The sequence below is a fragment of the Callorhinus ursinus genome, unplaced genomic scaffold, assembly GCF_003265705.2.
Source record: "Callorhinus ursinus isolate GAN/ISIS: 27379988/994484 unplaced genomic scaffold, GSC_fseal_2.0 scaffold6, whole genome shotgun sequence".
NCBI lineage: Eukaryota > Metazoa > Chordata > Mammalia > Carnivora > Otariidae > Callorhinus > Callorhinus ursinus.
Window position 1 is genome coordinate 64,155,785 of NW_027397068.1, and position 18,091 is coordinate 64,173,875.

An 18,091-nucleotide genomic window follows, 5' to 3' on the forward strand; every position below is an offset into this window, starting at 1 on the left:
AAGCATTTGTGATTTAGTATCATTTATTGCATAGATCTTAGAAGTATTAAAAGAGAAACAAAGTGAGGAGCAAAGATAAATGACATCTCTGTTTAATGAACTTTAAAATCACAGACTTGCTTGGAAGTATCTACAATCCTGGAATATTTTCCAAAGTCTTAATTGAAAATGTGATATATGCATTGGGTAAGAGATTAAAAGCAACCTGTTAAAATGGCATCCTGGTAGCCGTGAGTACACATAGTATGCAGATATTGAATCCTAAATACCATTTCTCACTAAATGAGACTAGAGCTCCTTAGAAAAGTGACTGAATATTAGAAAGTGAGGAAGTGCTCAAAGGTTGATGGGGTGATGCTGGAAGGACATATGAGCAGGTTTGAAGAGATTCCCAGAGGCTATAGACAATTTGAAAATGGAAAAATGATAGATAATGAAGGTAATGGATTGTAACACTGTAAATTAAGAAACAAAAATCCAGGGTGCCTGTGTGGCTCAGTTGTAAGCGACTGCCTTCAGCTCAGGTCATGATCCTGGGGTCCTGGGATCAAGTCCCACATTGGGCTCTCCCTGCTCTGCGGGGAGCCTGCTTCTCCTTCTCCCTCTGCCTGCCACTCCCCTTGCTTATGCTCTCTCTCTCTCTGTCAGTAAATAAGTAAAATCTTTAAAAAAAGAAAAAAGAAACAAAAATCTATGAGTTCATAGAGATTAAAAAAAAGCAAGACGGAAAAAAAAAAGAAAAACAGAAGAATGCCAATTAATACATTTGGAGGGAAAAATAGAACTTTAAAAAAAATCACTGTTCTGTAATCATCAATATGATTGAATTGGGCAGAGATCATCAATTAATCTAAAACAATTTAGAGAAAGGTTATTGGGGAACAAAAATGTTCATGTAGTCTCAAATTCTTACTCTACATATTACTTATTAATTACTAAGAGAAAATTATGTCTTTGAAAAAGAGTGATCTAGTAGTTAACCATATTTACTGAGTGGTTGAGCTTGGCAAGTCCAGAGGTAAGGTGCCCAATATTATATGCTTCCTGATGTGATGCAATGGGAGGTGCCTAGCAAGCCATGTGTGCTGTTCTTGCTAAGTCTTGGATCTGAGTCTAACCTTGAGGAAATTCACACATCTAGAATATGGGGAATTATGTGGGACAGCCAGAGAGGACTCATTAAAGGAGTCAGTGTTTTGAAGAATGGAGAAGTGGTAGGTAGAGGAGAATTGAGGGGAGAATATTTTATATTGATAAATGCAGTGCATGAACCTTGAATGGACTGGGGAAAAAACAGCTGTAAAGGACATTTTGGGGACGGTTGAAATTTGAGTATGATGCGTATGTTAGATGATACTAAATTGATTATTTTCTTGAGTGTGTTAATGGTGATGTGGTTGCAAAGGGAGATGTCCTAGTTTTTTTAGCAGATTCATGCTGAAGTATTTTGGGGTGAAGTATTGTGATGTCTACAACCTATTTTCAGATGGTTTGGTAAAACAGTTGGCACAATATATAAAGTGGGTGACTGTATATAAGGAAAAAAATGGTATTCAATATATTTGTGGGTTTAAAATTTTTTATAATTATGAAAAAGAACTTTTAAAAAACTTAGTTTGAGGATTTAGAGATAAACATGGGTTATCCAAAAAAATATTAGCTAGAGTGATAAAAGCATTAAAAAAAGCTAATGATTGTGATTGAAGGCCTTGACATTTTAAATCTGAATAGGACTTTAATAATAACTCACCATGCTCCCCTTTTTAAAAAACTAAATCTTATGCAAACATAGTACTGAAAAAAATATTCCTGGGGTTTGTTTTGGAATTAAGATGGTCCAGAACTGCCTGTAGATTGGGGATTGGTACCTTAAAGAAGTCCTTTTTGTCCTTTGATTTCTGGGTCTGGAGATCCAGATATTGCAGAAGTTACTTTGTTTCTTTGATTACTTTCCTATTCTTCTAGTCCCATGCTTGTTACCCTATTAGTAGAAATCATTAAACCTCATAACTGATTATTGTAAGAGTCTGATGAAAGCTACTTCTGATGTTTAATCCAGAACTCTTTTTCATGGCATGAATGTTTTTCACTCTTTAGGCAAGAGCCTCTTTTGAAAAGCAATCTATATGAAAAATTGATAAAGTTAGTTCTCTATTACTCTTTTCCCAGAACACACCCATCCTCAGTGTATATTTGTGTGTTATCCCTAATGGGCTTTTGTGGAACCTTAATGACTTTCTGGAACACTGTTTGAAAACCCTTGGATTGTGTGGTTTTATCTCTTAAAGGCCTTTATTACATTAGTTGTGGAATAGTAGCCTTAGCTTTTTCTTTTTTAACTTTTTAATATGGAAAGTTTCCAACACCACATATACAAATAGGATAATATAATGAACTCTCGTGTAGCCATCATCACCTTTAATAATTACCCAGTTTGTTAATCTTGTTTTATCTTTGTCTTCCTCTTGCTGAACTATTTAAAAACAAATCTCAAACATAATATTATTCACCCCTAAATATTTAAGTATAAATCTGATGACTTTAAAAACATGACTACAATACTGTATCATACCTAACAGTGTTCCTTAGTATGTTATTACCTTACACATAGTCCATGCTCAGACTGTACCAGGTGTTTCAAAAAAATTGTTTTATGGTTGTTTGCTTAAATCAGGATCCAAACAAGGTCCAGACATTGCATCTTTTTAGTCTTTTTCAGTCTTTTTAGTACCTTTTAATTTTAAAAGACCTCTTTCTTTTTTTAAATACCACTTATTTATTGACAAAACTCATCCATTTGGGGGCGCTTGGGTGGCGCAGTCGAGTGTCGAACTCTTGGTTTTGGCTCAGGTCCTGATCTCAGGGTTGTGAGATTGAGCCCTGCGTTGGGCTCCACATTCAGTGCAGTGTCTGCTTAAGTTTCTCTTTCCCTCTCCCTCTGCCCCTCCCCTCTGCTCTATCCCTCCCTCTCCCTCTCTTTCCCTCTCTCGATAAGTTCTTAAAAAAAAAAAAAAAACCCTATCCATTTGTCCTGTAGAATTTCCCATATTCTAAATTTGGTTAATTGTTTCCTAGTGGTATTTAACCTATTCCCCCCACCCCGACACACACACCTTCCCCCCCCCCTTTTCCTTTTCAAGAACACTGCCCAATGATTTTTTCTGTTCTGTCACATCAGGGGTACATGAAATCTGATCATGCACTTTTAGTGATTGGAATACATAGTCTTTTCAATAACTTTTTTTAAAGATTTTATTTATCCATTTGAAAGAGAGAGAGCGAGAGCAGGGGGAGAAACAGAGGGAGAGAGACAAGCAGACTCCACGCTGAGTGTGGAGCCTGACGTGGGCCTCAATCCCAGGACCCTGAGATCATGACTTGAGCTGAATCCAAGAATTGGACGCTTAACCAACTGTACCATATAAAACTCAATAATATTATACACGCTTGGTAAGGTACACAAATCTTAAGTGTATAGCTTAATGAATGTTCACATATGTATACGTGTAACCGCCACCTAGATGAAGATCAGAATGTTTCCTATGTCCTAGCAGGCTCTCTCATGCCAGTTTCTTAGCCTTTACCCTCTATGTAACCAGTATTTTGGCTTTGGTCACCTAAATTAGTTTTCTAAATAGGGAGTTTCCAATATATCCTCCATTTTGAACATTACCTGTTTCTGATGCTTAAATTTTTTTTTCTTTTTAAAGATTTTATTTATTCTAGAGAGAGAATGGAGGGGAGGGACAAACAGACTCCATGCTGAGCGTGGAGCCCCATGTGGGGCCAATCCCATGACCCTGAGATCATGACCTGAGTCAAAACCTAGAGTCAGACATTTAACAGACTGAGCCATCCAGGCGCCCCTCTGATGATTTTTTTTTTAAGATTTTATTTATTTATTTGAAAGAGAGAGAATGAGATAGAGAGGGAGCATCGGGGGGAGGGGAAGAGGGAGAAGCAGACTCCTTGCTGAGCAAGGAGCCCATGTGGGACTCAATCCTGGGACTCCAGGATCATGAACTGAGCTGAAGGCAGTCACTTAACTAACTGAGCCACCCAGGTGCCCCCCTCTGATGATTTTTAATAATGAACATAGCAGGCATTTAAGGACAGCTTTTGAGATAACATTTATTAGTTCTAATCACATATTTTGGAAAAGCATGGAAACATAAGTTTATAAAGAGGGAGTAGAAAAGGCTTTATTTCTTGGTTTGGTCCATAGTGTATCCAATATGATTTTATTTGATTAATTTATATATACTGTAAACATAAAACTATATATCCTTTGCCCCCCCCAATTCTACTTCTAGGAATTTATCCTATAGGTACACTTTATAAGATTTTTTTTTCAAGATTTCATTTATTTTTTTATTTTAGAGAGAGAGAGCATTAGTGGGGGAAGGGGCAGAGGGAGAGAATATCCAAGCCGACTCCGCTGAGTGCGGAGCTGGATGTGGGGCTCGATTTCATGACCCATGAGATCAGGACCTGAGCCAAAACCAAGAGTCAGATGCTTAACTGACTGAGCTACCCAAGGTACCCCACTTTAAAAGATTTTTATAAAGATTATTATATTATCCTACACATATACCTTTTAAGATTATTTCATATCTTCTGTTATAGAAGATTGGAGCTAACTTAAAAATCCCTCATTAGGGATTTTTTTGGGGGGGAGTTTTTGTTATTATAATATACATATAAGAATATACTTCTCAGCCATAAAAAGGAATGAACAGGCTATTTAAGTATTGATAAGAAAGGTTCTTCAAGGGGCGCCTGGGTGGCTCAGTCGTTAAGCGTCTGCCTTCGGCTCAGGTCTTGATCCCAGGGTCCTGGGATCGAGCCCAGCATCAGGCACCCTGCTCTGTGGGAAGCCTGCTTCTCCTTCTCCCACTCCCCCTGCTTGTGTTCCCTCTTGCTGTGTCTCTCTCTGTCAAATTAAAAAAAAAAAGGTTCTTCAAGATATAATAAATGAAAAAATAGATACATATTTGCTTGTATATGCATAGAATGGATATGTTTGAAAAGAATCACAAGAAACTGACAACATAGATTGCCTTTAGGGAGTGAAATTGGTTGGGGATGGGGAAGGTTACAGACGGGTGGGGTAGAGACTTCACTGTAAATCCTTCTGTAGCTTTTGACTTTGAAATAATTAAAATTAAAAAATTCACACTGGAGATCTAAAATTACTAAAACATTTTATATAAATATAAGAATTTAGTCTGAAATTTTCTTACATAATTCTGTAAATGTAAGTATATAATATGTTGTGTTTTCATTATGTTGGTAGATGACAATTGTAGAAAAATTGGGGGATGCCTGGGTGGCTTAGTCGTTAAGCATCTGCCTTCGGCTCAGGTAATGATTCTGGGGTTGAGTCCCGCATTGGGCTCCTTGCTCCACAGGAAGCCTGCTTCTCCCTCCCCCACTCCCCCTGCTTGTGTTCCCTCTCTCGCTGTGTCTTTCTCTGTCAAATAAATAAATAAAAATCTTAAAAAAAAAGAAAAATTGGTAGGAAGTTGGCAACTTTATTTGTATGCCATGGTATATATACTTTATAGAGTCTTGAAAAAAAATTAATATTTGCTTTGTTTTCTTTTGGCAGCATGCATACGCACTAGAACTTCTATTTGATCAATTGCATGAAGGAGCTAAAGCTCTCGACGTAGGATCTGGAAGTGGAATCCTTACTGCATGTTTTGCACGTATGGTAAGAGCTTTCTTTTTCATTCTGTTCCAGCAGCAGCATATTATATATTTGGCTGTACATTTTTTTACTAGCAGTTTTTGAGGTTTTTGTTTTTAATTCTAATATAGCAGTTGGAATATGTATCACTTAGGTTTTTTTGCTGTTGCAAATAATAGAAGATTTGGTCCAAATTGGCAGAGTAAAAGGGAATTTATTTGGCTTATATAATGGAAAAGTCTAAAGTATATCTGGCTTTTTGTGTGGCTGGATTCAAAAGAAGATCAGATGTTGTTATTGACAATGGGTTTCTCTTTGGTTCTTGGTTTGGTTTTGCTTTCCTCCAAATGTTGGCTTCAGTCAGGCTCTTCCTTTGTGATCGCAGGATGGCAACCACTAGCTTCCAGACTGCATTCTTTCAAATTTGCAGCTGGTAGAAAATGATATAGAGAATCTGATTTCCAAACACTACTCCAGGGTTATTAGAAATGAGAATAGGGCGCCTGGGTGGCTTAGTCGTTAAGCATCTGCCTTTGGCTCGGCTCATGATTCCGGGGTCCTGGGATCAAGCCCCGCATCGGGCTCCCTCCTTGGGGGGAAGTCTGCCTCTCCCTCTCCCACTCACCCTGCTTGTGTTCCTGCTCTCGCAGTCTCTGTCTCTGTCAAATAAATAAAAAAAAATCTTAAAAAAAAAAAAGAAATGAGAGTAGAGCGTCTTTTATATTAAGAAAAACTCTTAGAAAAATACCTTGTTTATTATACTTCATGTTTTATCACCAGAGGCTTATCTTCGTTAGTGACTATCCAGGGTCTGGCTGGAGGCCTACTCAGGCACTTTGAGTAAAGGTTTATCTGTGCTCAGATAATCAAATCAATTTGATTATTATGAAAAATCTTGTCCCTGAGGGCCAGATAGGAAGGTTCTGGTCTAGTTAGGTTAGGATTCATGGATGATGCATCTTGGACTAGAATCCATCTAACTTGCTGTAAATATGTAAGTGGCAGACCACTAGCTTGTAAGCTCCAGAGAGGCGGGAATTTTAATTTTTTTTCCTTTGATGTATCCTAAGCATCCACAACAGTGCTTGTGAAATAATGACTCAGGTATTTCTTTTCAGTTGTTTTACTTGTTTTGTAGAAGTTAAGCCTTCCCTAATGGAATGTCAGGATTTTTTTTTTTAAGATTTTATTTATTTGAGAGAGAGCGTGTGCTAGAAAGAAAGAACACGAGATAGAGAGAGAGAGAAAGAGAGAGTATGAGCAGGGGGAGGGGCAGAGAGAGGGAGACCCCTGGACCCAGGGATCATGACCTGAGCCAAAGGCAGACATTTAACCAACTGAGCCACCCACACACCCTAGGATTTTTTTTTTTTTAAGTTTAGACACAGTATTTACTTAATGACATGTTCTTGATATTTGACGTATTTATGGTTTTAGAGAAAAATACATTTTTTAAAAAATTATTAGATTTCTGAATTATCTTTTTAAAAGTAGTGTTAATTTAATGTCTTTCACATATTTACCATGTGCTAGTTAGTGTTCTAAGTGCTTTTCGTGTATTCTTTTATTTAATTCTCACATCATTTATGAGGTACGTACCCTTTTCCTCATCATTTTACAGTTGAGGAACCTAATTCATAGAATAACTTGCCAGGGTTGTACAGTTGTAAGTAAGTGATGAAGGCTAGATGTGAACCCAGGTTGTCTGACTTCAGTCTTTATTTTGCTAAATTTATTTTACAATTAGTATTTATACTTGGGGCCTTTTTATACTTTTATGTATTTTATATTTTCCGCATATGGCAGTAGAATCAGGTGTAGAAATCCCTATAGAATTTTTTATGTAACATTTTAATGTTTAAAGTCACACTTCTGGTGGAATTTAAATTAAAAATGATTGCACCAACTACCATTTAATATTAAGTGCAGTTTAAGTATTTAATATTAATTTATTAAACATTTTTATTATTAAGTATTTAATATTAATATTAAGCATTTAATATTAGTTAAGCAGTTAAGTCTTATTTCAGGGTTTGGGGTTTAAAAATTAGAAATTGAAGAAAAAGGATTTTTTTTTTAGTATTGCAAGTTTCTGTAATTCTAGCTTCTTAATTCCTGAAACGTAATTATCCTTTTGAGGATTATAGCGGAAAAAGTTGTATTTGGTAAATATTTTATAGTAAACTGAATAACAATCAAATTGGAGGCTTGAGCTGTTTGTCTTCATTTCACATTGCAAAATATATGACTTTAGGTGAGGAAACACTTTAATGACACTTCAGAAAGACAAATTTAGGGCAGTGAGCTATTGAATTATTCCCTTATTTCCAGGTTGGCTCTAGTGGAAAAGTTATAGGAATTGACCATATTAAAGAGCTAGTAGATGACTCAATAAATAATGTCAAAAAGGACGATCCAGTGCTTTTGTCTTCAGGAAGAGTGCAACTGGTTGGTGAGTATCAGAAAACTTTAAAAATTTCCTCTTTGGAGAATTTTTATTTTCAGAAGATCCCATGCAAGCTAAATAATACTCAAGCTAATTTTTGCTTTTTTTTAAAACATTCGCTTTTAAATACTAGGTAAGGAAAACAGTTACTGTAAAATGTTATGCTGGTTCTACCTTGACCATGGTGGTGATACATGACTGTTAACTATTTCAGAAAATGCTCATGTTGTAAATTCTTTCTTCATTACTTTTACTACTAATAGCAAAGTAGCAAGTGTCCATTATGAAAAATTTAAAGTGCAGAAATGTGTAAGATAAAAAAGAAACCCCTCCTTTTCTGTCTTAAGTTTTCTAGACATATAAATTATATATATGAATAAATATACATATACACACTTTTTTTTAATTGACTCATATATTCTGTCATTTAGTTTGCTTTTTTCAGCAGTATATAGTGAACATATTTCTGTGTGAGCACACTGTACTATTATGAGAAGTAACAAACATTAAAACATGCATAAAGCATAACTGGGATTAGCAAAAATAACCTGCTTCATCATCACACTGATCTAGAAAGGAAACAACATTGGTAGCTTGGATGTCTTCTGCTTGCTTTTCCCTCCTCAGAACTCTTTCCCTTCTCCTTAGTCCTGACCAACATCATTACTTTTATGCATTTACTACTTAGCTGCACTTCCATAAACGATGCTCAATTTAATTTTGAACTTTAGATAAACAGAATCATACAGTATATATTCTGTGATGATTTATTTCTTTCATTCAATATTATGTTTGTAAGAGTCACCCATCTTTTATATATAATTTTTATTGCTTGCTGTATAACATTGTACTGTAAGGACATTGCCAAAATTTGTTTATTCTACTGTAGGTGGATATTTTGGGTTGTTTCTAATTTGGGGATGTTCACAATGCTGCCGTGAACATATGTGTACAAAGGTCCAAATGCATATATACACTCATCATACAAGCATTCATTTATGTAGAGTATTATTACAGGTTCATAGGGTAACCATAGATATCCAAAACTTTTTAAAAGTGATTGAACCAGTTTACATTCCCATCAGCAATGTATCAGTGTTCTTAGTGCTCTATGTCTTATCAACACTTGGTATTGTTAGATTTTTCTTTTTACCCACTTAGTGTATAGCAGTAAGTCTTTGTAATTTTAATTTTGTATTTTCCTCCTAACCGATGAGGTCGAACACTGTTTCATATGTTTGACCATTTGGATGTCTTCCTTTGTGAAATGTCTTGTTAAGATAGTAGTTGTTTATATTTTTCTTTGATATGTAGGACCTCTATAGATTAGCCTGTCTATTTATACATATTAGAAATCTTTTCTCCTGCTCTTTGGCATGCTTTTTCACTCATATTGGTGCTTTCTTGATTAATAGAAATACTTAATTTTATTTTTTTTAAGATTTTATTTATTTTTTTACATGAGAGAGAGAGCGCGAGCAGGGGGAGGGACAGAGGGAGAAGCAGACTCGCCAATGAGCAGGGAGCCAGATGTGGGGCTCCATCCCAGGACTCTGGAATCATGACTTGAGCTGAAGGCAGATGCTTAATCGGCTGAGCCACCTAGGCACCCCAATAGAAATACTTAATTTTATTTATCTATTTATTTATTTATTTTAAAAGATTTTATTTATTTATCTGATAGAGAGAGAGAGTACAAGCAGGGTTTGGGGTTTAAAAATTAGAAATTGCAGGGGAAATAGCAGGCAGAGGGAAAGGGAGAAGCAGGCTCCCACTGAGGAAGGAGCCTGATACGGGGCTTGATCCCAGGACTCTGGGATCATGACCAGAGTCGAAGGCAGTCACTTAACCAACTGAGCCACCCAGGTGCCCCAGAAATATTTAATTTTAATGTGTCAGACTTAGTAGCTCTTTCCAGTGTTTTCTGTGTCCTTTTTTTTTTTTTTTAATTTATTTCTCCTAGAGAGAGAGTGAGCACGAGTGGGAGGGGCAGAAAGAGAGGGAAACAGAATCTAAAGCAGACTCCTGTTGAGTGCAGAGCCCAATGCAGGGCCCCACCTCATGACCCCAAGATCACAACCCTAAGATCACGACCTGACCCGAAACCGAGTCGGATGCTCAACTGCCTATGCCACCCAGGCTCCCCTTCTTCTGTATCTTCTTTAAGACTACTTTAAAATTGGGATGCCTGGGTGGCTCAGTGGGTTAAGTGTCTGCCTTCGGCTCAGGTCACGATCTCCAGGTCCTGGGATTGAGTTCCTCATCGGGCTCCCTGCTCAGCAGGAAACCTGCTTCCCCCCCTGCCTGCCGCTACCCCTGCTTGTGTGCTCTCTCTCTTTCTGACAAAAAAATGAATAAAAATCTTTAAAAAAAAAAAAAAAGACTACTCTAAAATCATGAAGATATATCCCCGTGTTATTTCTCAGAAGCATTATTTTAGCTTTTCACTTAGATCTTTGATCTGACATTGATTCTTGTGTATGTAAGAGATAGGTTCAAGTGTATATTTTTTCCATATGAATATCCAGTTGTCCCAGCATCATTTATTAAAAGTCTCTCTTTGCTTTGTTTTAAACCTCCTATAATTCTTTACACTGGGTAGTTCTATCTGAGCAGATTTTTAAGGCATAATTTTTTTTTCTTTCAGTGGGGGATGGAAGAATGGGATATGCCGAAGAAGCCCCTTATGATGCTATTCACGTAGGAGCTGCAGCCCCAGTTGTGCCCCAGGCAGTGAGTTGGGTTTTTCTCCTGTGTTTTTGTGCTTTAGTCAACTAAAGCTGTAAAAGACTTATAGAGAAATGACTTCTGGATGATCAAAACATAATTAGACTTTTGTGTCATGCATTTTAATTACACTTAGTAGGCATTTTTTTTCATATAAATGAGTTATATAAATGACTTGGAAAATTACTAATAGTTCGTGGCTGTCTTATTTGAAACTGCATTTGATCCATCTAAGAACGAGTATGCCAGTAGAATTAGGAAAATCTGTCTGGAGTTCACGAGCTGATAATCACTTGGTGTTTTACTAAATACCAGAATGTGCAAGATTGCTAAGTGCATGGGTGAGACCAAGGAGGTATTTGTCATACATTTTACCCTCACAAAGCTTATATTCTGGAAGAAATGTGTCCTACATATAACAGGGAAATTAATGCTATGATAGTATATCATTAGCATATAATATATATTGAAGGAAAAAGAAAACATGTACTACTGTAAGAGTTCAAGGGAGGGAGAGAACTTTATGTGGAACAGTTAAGGAGACTACATACAAGAATGGAATTGGAACTGAATCTGGAAGAACAGTAGGGTTTGCATAGTTATAGCGAGATGGAAGGATATTCCAGTATTGTATAGTACATAATCAAGGAAATACTTAAGTACAAAATTGGTTTTTTGTTTTTAAAAAAAATTTTTTTTATTTTAGAGAGAGAGCGCTACAAGTGGGGGGAGGGGCAGAGGGAGAAACTCAAGCCGACTCTGAGCTGAGTGCAGAGCCCGACTTGGGCTTGATCCCAAGATCCTGAGATCATGACCTGAGCCAAAGTCAAGAGTCGAATGCTTAACTAAGTCACCCAGGTACCCCCAATATTGGTTTTCTATTTCAGTAAGACTGATGAGCTTCTGTCAGCCCTTAATAATCCTCGGTTAAGTTCACTGAGATGTTAGGTTTCTATGGTGTCTGAGTTTTCCACAGTCTGGACTAGATGACTAGGGGCTGAGAGTGACACTTCTGCCCAGTCTCAGCCACTCCCCAGTCTGGAAGGGTTCTGTTTTGTATGTTTAGATCAGTTAATGAGAGGCTGAAAGTTAGGGAACTTGTTCTGGTCATTGACTTCCTGTTTATTGACTGAATGACTTTGAGAAAATTACTTATTTTCTCTGGTGCTGTTACCTGTTTTTGTTGTTTGTTTTTTTAAACTAAACCAGTGGCTTTAACACATTTTCATTGAAGGGTTGATATGCTGTAGAGGGAATGCCTAACTGGCTCAGTAAAGCATGCAAATCTTGATCTTGGGGTCATGAGTTTGAACCCCATGTGTGGAGTAGAGTTTACTTCAAATTAAAAACATATATGCGGGCGCCTGGGTGGCTCAGTCATTAAGCGTCTGCCTTCGGCTCGGGTCATGATCCTGGGGTCCTGGGATCAAGCCCCGCATCCGGCTCCTGCTCAGCGGGAAGCCTGCTTCTCCCTCTCCCACTTCCCCTGCTTGTGTTCCCTCTCTCGCCGTCTGTCTGTCAAATAAATAAATAAAATCTTTAAAAAAATAAAAACTAAAACCATATATGCTGTAGAAAGATGTACAAGTCATAAATGAATAGCTCAATGAATGTTCACATATAGACACATGATCCATAGGTTTTTAACTTTTTTTTTTTTTTTTAATGCAGCCTAGTAGGAACAATTAAAATGTGAAATAGAACTGTGTTTAAATGAAGGGTCTGGGGCGCAGGGCTTATCTTCTCCCACTAAGTCTCTGAGATGATCTTGAAGGGAATTTCTGGCTTTAGCTCAGTATGAATTTAAAAATTATTTATTTTAGAGAAAGAGCATGCACACAGGGGGTGGGGCAGAGGGAGAGAAGCAAACTCCCCACTGACCCCACTGACCTGCTGAGCATGGAGCCCAACACAGGGCTCAAGCTCACGACCCTGAGATCACAACCTGAGCTGAAATCAAGAGTCAGATGCCTAACTGACTGGGCTACCCAGGCATCCCTAGCTCAGTAGGAATTTACATGTGATTGAAGAGAGACATGCTGAAGGGAGGGGCCTTCCAGTTTTAAGATAACAGAAAAGATGTTTATGCCTCCTTTTGTATATCACCCCCAAACAGCTAGAAAAGCAGGAAACAGAAACACAAACTCCATATTTCTTTATCTTGGAGATTATACCAGCGCTCCTGAACCCTGTGGTATATGCAGATGGAAAGTGGATGGAATAATAACTGACTTCAGATGGCGGAGGAAGTTGAACCAAAGAGCCTGCAGAGGGGATCATTGCAGAAGCAGTTTGCTTGGCACAACTTGGAAAGGGCTTAGAAATCGGAGGCATGAGGATCTTGGAAGTCAGAGATGAAGCATAGGTCTGACAAGAGGGGCTGATGCTTGAAATTCTGTATGAGGAACAATTAGTGCTAAGCCTTAGGCAAGAAAATTTCCAAGAACCAAAGGACATGATTCTATAGTTTGAAAAGATCTATTGAGTGCCCAGTATGATGAATTTTTTCTAAAAAGAGAGGGAAAAAAAAGGAAACATAATATCACCATAAAATTGTAGAATATTAGGGATAAAGAGAAGATTCTAGAAGCTTCCAGAACAACAAATCATAATCTGTTAAGGATTGGTAATCAGAAAGGCATCACACTGCAGAATAGCAGCATTAGAATCAACAAGTCAGAGTAACAAACCCTCACAGTTCTGAACTGAAAATGATTTCCAACCTTGAATTCTGTACCCACACATATTGTCAAGTATGTAAAATAGTTTTAGACTTGCAAATTTTAGTCTCTCTCTTTTAAAATACTCCATGCACTGTTTCACAGAATACTTCTAGAGGAATTGCTTTAATGTCAAAAAATGAGGGAGGAGAGAGATGGTAGGAAGAACCAGAAAGAGGAAACCCTGAGATCTAGGCAGGTAGAACAGCTGGTTCAGGAGAGAGATGATGAGAGTCCCCAATATTCCCAGGGAACTCTTCCCTGACGAGAGCTGTGCAGCCGGCCTGGGGATTAAGCAGTCCAGATTTGGGGCAGGAGGAGGAAGGCACTCGAAGGGAGGCTACCAAACAAAAACAGAACACTAATTAGATAGGTTTGACTGGAGATCTTATTGAGAGGTTGTTGGAGGGTACGAATATTTAGAAAACAGTTGCAAAGAAAATTAAGTGAATGAAAAAAGAAAGCTTAAGGTTCTTTTTTTTTTATTTTTTATTTATTTATTTTTTAATTAAGAATCTCTACATGCAATATGGGGCTCGAACTCACAGCTCCAAGATCAAGAGTCGTGCTCTTCTAACTGAGCCAGCCAGGTGCCCTGAAAGAGCTTCAGTTTCTAAGTGCAGGATAAACAACTGTTGTATAAGAAAGGAAACAAGCATTGGCTACCTCTTGGCTCAGCTGCAAATTATGTTTACAGTCATAACTGAAAATGGTTTTAAAAAATTATGATATTGGTTGGATTGAAGAAGAGAGGAAAGGAGCAGAATGAGAGATCAGGCCCCATCTAGCATATAATTTGAAATAAGAACCGCAAAGACGCTACAGCATAGTCACTGTAGTTAACGACACTGTATTGTATATTTGACAGTTGCTGAGTGAGTAGGTCTTAAAAGTGCTCTTCATCACAAAGAAAAAATTGTAACTGTGTGGTGATGGAAGTTAATTAAACTTGTTGTGGTAATCGTTTTGCAGTATATACATATTATCAAACTACTATGTTGTACACCTAAAACTAATATAATGTTATATGTCAATTACATTTTAACGAAAAGCATAAAAGACATGCTTTAGAAATAATCACTACCAAAAAAGTAAATACTAGACAACACAGCTAAGAGCACTTAAAATACTTAAAATGACTGGATTTAGGGAGCAAGATTGGAGTAGGGGCAAGTCTGCTTCATTTTATCATAAACCTTGACATTTAGAGAAACAACTCAAAGAATACTTGCAAGAATTACTTGAATAAAGATTAAAGTGGGAAAAATAAGATAGGCTTGCTGACAACTGCAATTTTGAGGACCCACTTTTCTGGGATAATCTATCCAAAGTAAAGTTTCTCCCTTACAGTTTTTGATTAGTAGTCATTTGTAAGGCCACATTCAAATGGTAACATGTGACTTAAAAGTTTTCTGACTGGAAGGGCTTTCACTGAGTAGTCTTGGTTTTTCATTGATAAGGGTGTCTTACATTCTAATGCTGCAGGACTCCAGCCCTACCTTCCTTTGTCATGGTGCGAGCAATCCTAAATTCAGTCATAAAACTGAGGTTCCCTTATTTTTTTGGCTCAGTGATGCCCTAAATTCTACAGTGACAGGGTAGGGACTCCTTACTGATTTTCTGCACTCCCCTGCTCCCTTCTCTGCTCCAAACCACACAGATTTAGAACAGTATACAGGCATTGAAATGTTCTGCTTTGCCTTTGGTCTTCCCAAGAGGATAGCTCTACATTATGTGGTTCAGTTCATTTTGAGCCCTGCAGTTGTACCATATGGGTACTATGTTAGGTGCCCAGCGCACAAAGATGAATAAGATCACAGTCCCTCTCATCAAAGAACTTGTAGTTTAGTAGAGGAGGTCGATCGGTAAATGGTTAAGTGGTGATTGAGTAATAAGTTTAACAATCAAAGTATGTATATACTAAATAAAGTGCATTTCTGCTTTCTGCCCATGGACACTGGCAAGTTGTGGTGATGTAAAATGACTCTTAATATAAAATCTGTAACTTGGTGTGTATGTCTTTTTCTTTTTCTTTTTAGCTGATAGACCAGTTAAAGCCTGGTGGGAGATTGATATTGCCAGTTGGTCCCGCAGGTGGAAACCAGATGTTGGAGCAGTATGACAAGCTACAGGATGGCAGTGTCAAGATGAAACCCCTGATGGGAGTGATATACGTGCCTTTAACAGATAAAGAGAAGCAGTGGTCCAGGTGGAAGTGATTTTATCTTCTGCTCTTTCTTCTTCCACACATGCAAGGTGAAGGGTGTGGATTCTAAGACATTAGACCACAAGAGCTGCTTTTTTTGGTTGTCACCTTTATGCTACTCCATTTTAACATCAGAAATTCACTACATTAAAAATCTAGAAAAATTTTGCATGAGTCTGCCCTTCTTTTGGTTTAACTCATATCTTTGGGAAAGGGGGGTGAGACTTGGTTGGCACAAAGGTGGTTTTGTTTTTTCTTCCTTTTTTTAAAAAGAGGCTTTTAGCCACAGTTCAGAACTTTCTAAGGATACTTATTATCAGCCATTCTGTTTCTGTATTCACAAATCATTTTTGTAGCTGCTTTATGGTCATGGAAAGAAAGACTTTGGTCCGAAGAGAAGGGGCCATCCTTTGCCCCGTTCACACCCTGTGTGTATACCATTGTTACAAAGAGAAAGAAGGGAAAAGTTACTCTTGCCCCAGTTTTCAAAGGTGTCAGAATCCCAGAGAGGACATTTTTCCTCTCAGCTTGCTTTCTGTCTTTCAGTCAGGTTCACTGACATTCTAATAACCTGGGCCTGTTTTACTTATATTCAGCTACTGTTTCAGAACCACTATAAGGAATAAACTTCTCGCCAGTCTATAGAACTGGCCAGCCCATGTTGAAGCCACCCTAAGTTCCTGGGGAGGGGAGTGGATTCTGCGAGCTCAAAGTGAATGCAGTGCCCAGGTCTCACAAACCCGCCCAAAGGGCCAACAGCATGCAGCATAATCCTCAGTACAGCATGGCTCATTAGAATGCCTACTTGTGTTTTATGTCTCAGCATAATCCGAGTATTTTGTCTGAAGCCAAGGTTTCTCTTCTTCCTCTCTCCTTCTCCCTTTCCCTCCCCATGTCCTTCAGTGGGAAGGAGTGAGATCAAGAAGTAAGAATGACACTAGCTAAGATGACTTAAAATTAAATGTCAAAATAAGAAAGACTATGCAAGTTTCCTTGTTTTAGAATCTTTTTTTATTTGACAGAGGTACTTATTTTAAGATGATTATTTTTTTACTAAGTAAAGTGGTGATTATAAGTTTAATAGACCTCTTAATTTTGTTTTTTTGGAAGGAGGAAAGATACCATTTGAATGAATGTTTAATTGCAAAAATGGTAATGAATCTCAGTTTTTCTTTTTATTCTGATTGTCCATTTCTGAGATATGTTATTAGGAATTGCTTTATTCTTCACTTAATGTGGACATAGCTATTTTCTTTGAATTCTAACCTGGAGCACAGCCACTTAAAAAAAAAATTAAAAAGCTATGAGTCCTGTCAGTTAAAATCATATAGTTATTAACAACTAATTACAATCTTCCTTGACTTTGCTTCTAGTATGGTTCTGTTGTTATGTAATTGTATAGTTGCTGTTGTGTAAAAGGGGCAAACATACACTGAACTTACCGAAATTTGGTATCAAGTAAGAGTTCAGATTTTCATTAGTAAGTTTAAAACTTTTCTTTTTATATACAATAAATATTAGTATTGAACATTCCACTGTAGTTTGATGATGAAGGAATTACAAAAAGGTATTTTGTTTTTATAACCAGAGGTGGATTTAGCATGAAGCAAACGAAACCTAAGCCTCATGGCCTTCACATGTTTGGGGGCCTTCCTGGCCTTACACCTAATATTATATGCAGTCTTGTTTTCAGTCCTCTTTTTTTTCCCTTCATGAAGAGGTTCTCCCCCCTTACCAGGTCATACAAGCTCTATGTTTCCACAACACCTATATTCACCCCTTGTAAAACAAAATTATTTGTATTAAATTTAGAATACTTTTTAAATTTATGGACAAGTCATTTACCAAATATATTTAGTCATTTACCAAATATTTAAATATATATACTTGTTTTTCTTTTTGGTTTTCAACTTTTTACAATTTTACACATACGTATCACTGGAAACTTTTCTCTAGTTGTACCAGGAGGACTTCCTAATTCTTCCTGTTGTCAATTTTCTGTTTGTTCAAACACATTTTCCTACATCCAAAGATGTAGTGGGTCTTTTTTGTGTTGTTTTGTTTTATTTTAAGTAAGCTCTGTGCCCAGTGTGGGGCTTGGACTCATGACCCTGAGATCAAGAGTTGCCTGCTCTACCACCTGAGCCAGCCAGGTGCCCCCAGAGATAGTTACTCAGATGTAAATCTTTAAGTTTAAAGAATATAGGTTTAAAGAATGTAAAGGTGAAACAAAATCTGAAAACAAAATTGGAAAAAACAACTGCCATATTAAATTGTCTTTGTACTGAAAGAAATTACTA

General features: G+C 37.3%; 1 protein-coding gene across 2 annotated transcripts in view; it reads left to right on the top strand.

The window, feature by feature from the left end:
- The window catches only part of PCMT1 (protein-L-isoaspartate (D-aspartate) O-methyltransferase), a 43,476-nt gene that overhangs the window by 19,734 nt on the left and 5,651 nt on the right, over positions 1 to 18,091 (top strand). For both annotated transcript variants that reach the window (XM_073894074.1, XM_073894075.1), the window contains exons 4-7: positions 5,612 to 5,716; positions 8,024 to 8,144; positions 10,786 to 10,871; positions 15,625 to 15,794. In XM_073894074.1, the coding sequence (XP_073750175.1) occupies positions 5,612 to 5,716; positions 8,024 to 8,144; positions 10,786 to 10,871; positions 15,625 to 15,794 (482 nt within the window). The remainder of the gene's footprint in view (positions 1 to 5,611; positions 5,717 to 8,023; positions 8,145 to 10,785; positions 10,872 to 15,624; positions 15,795 to 18,091) is intronic.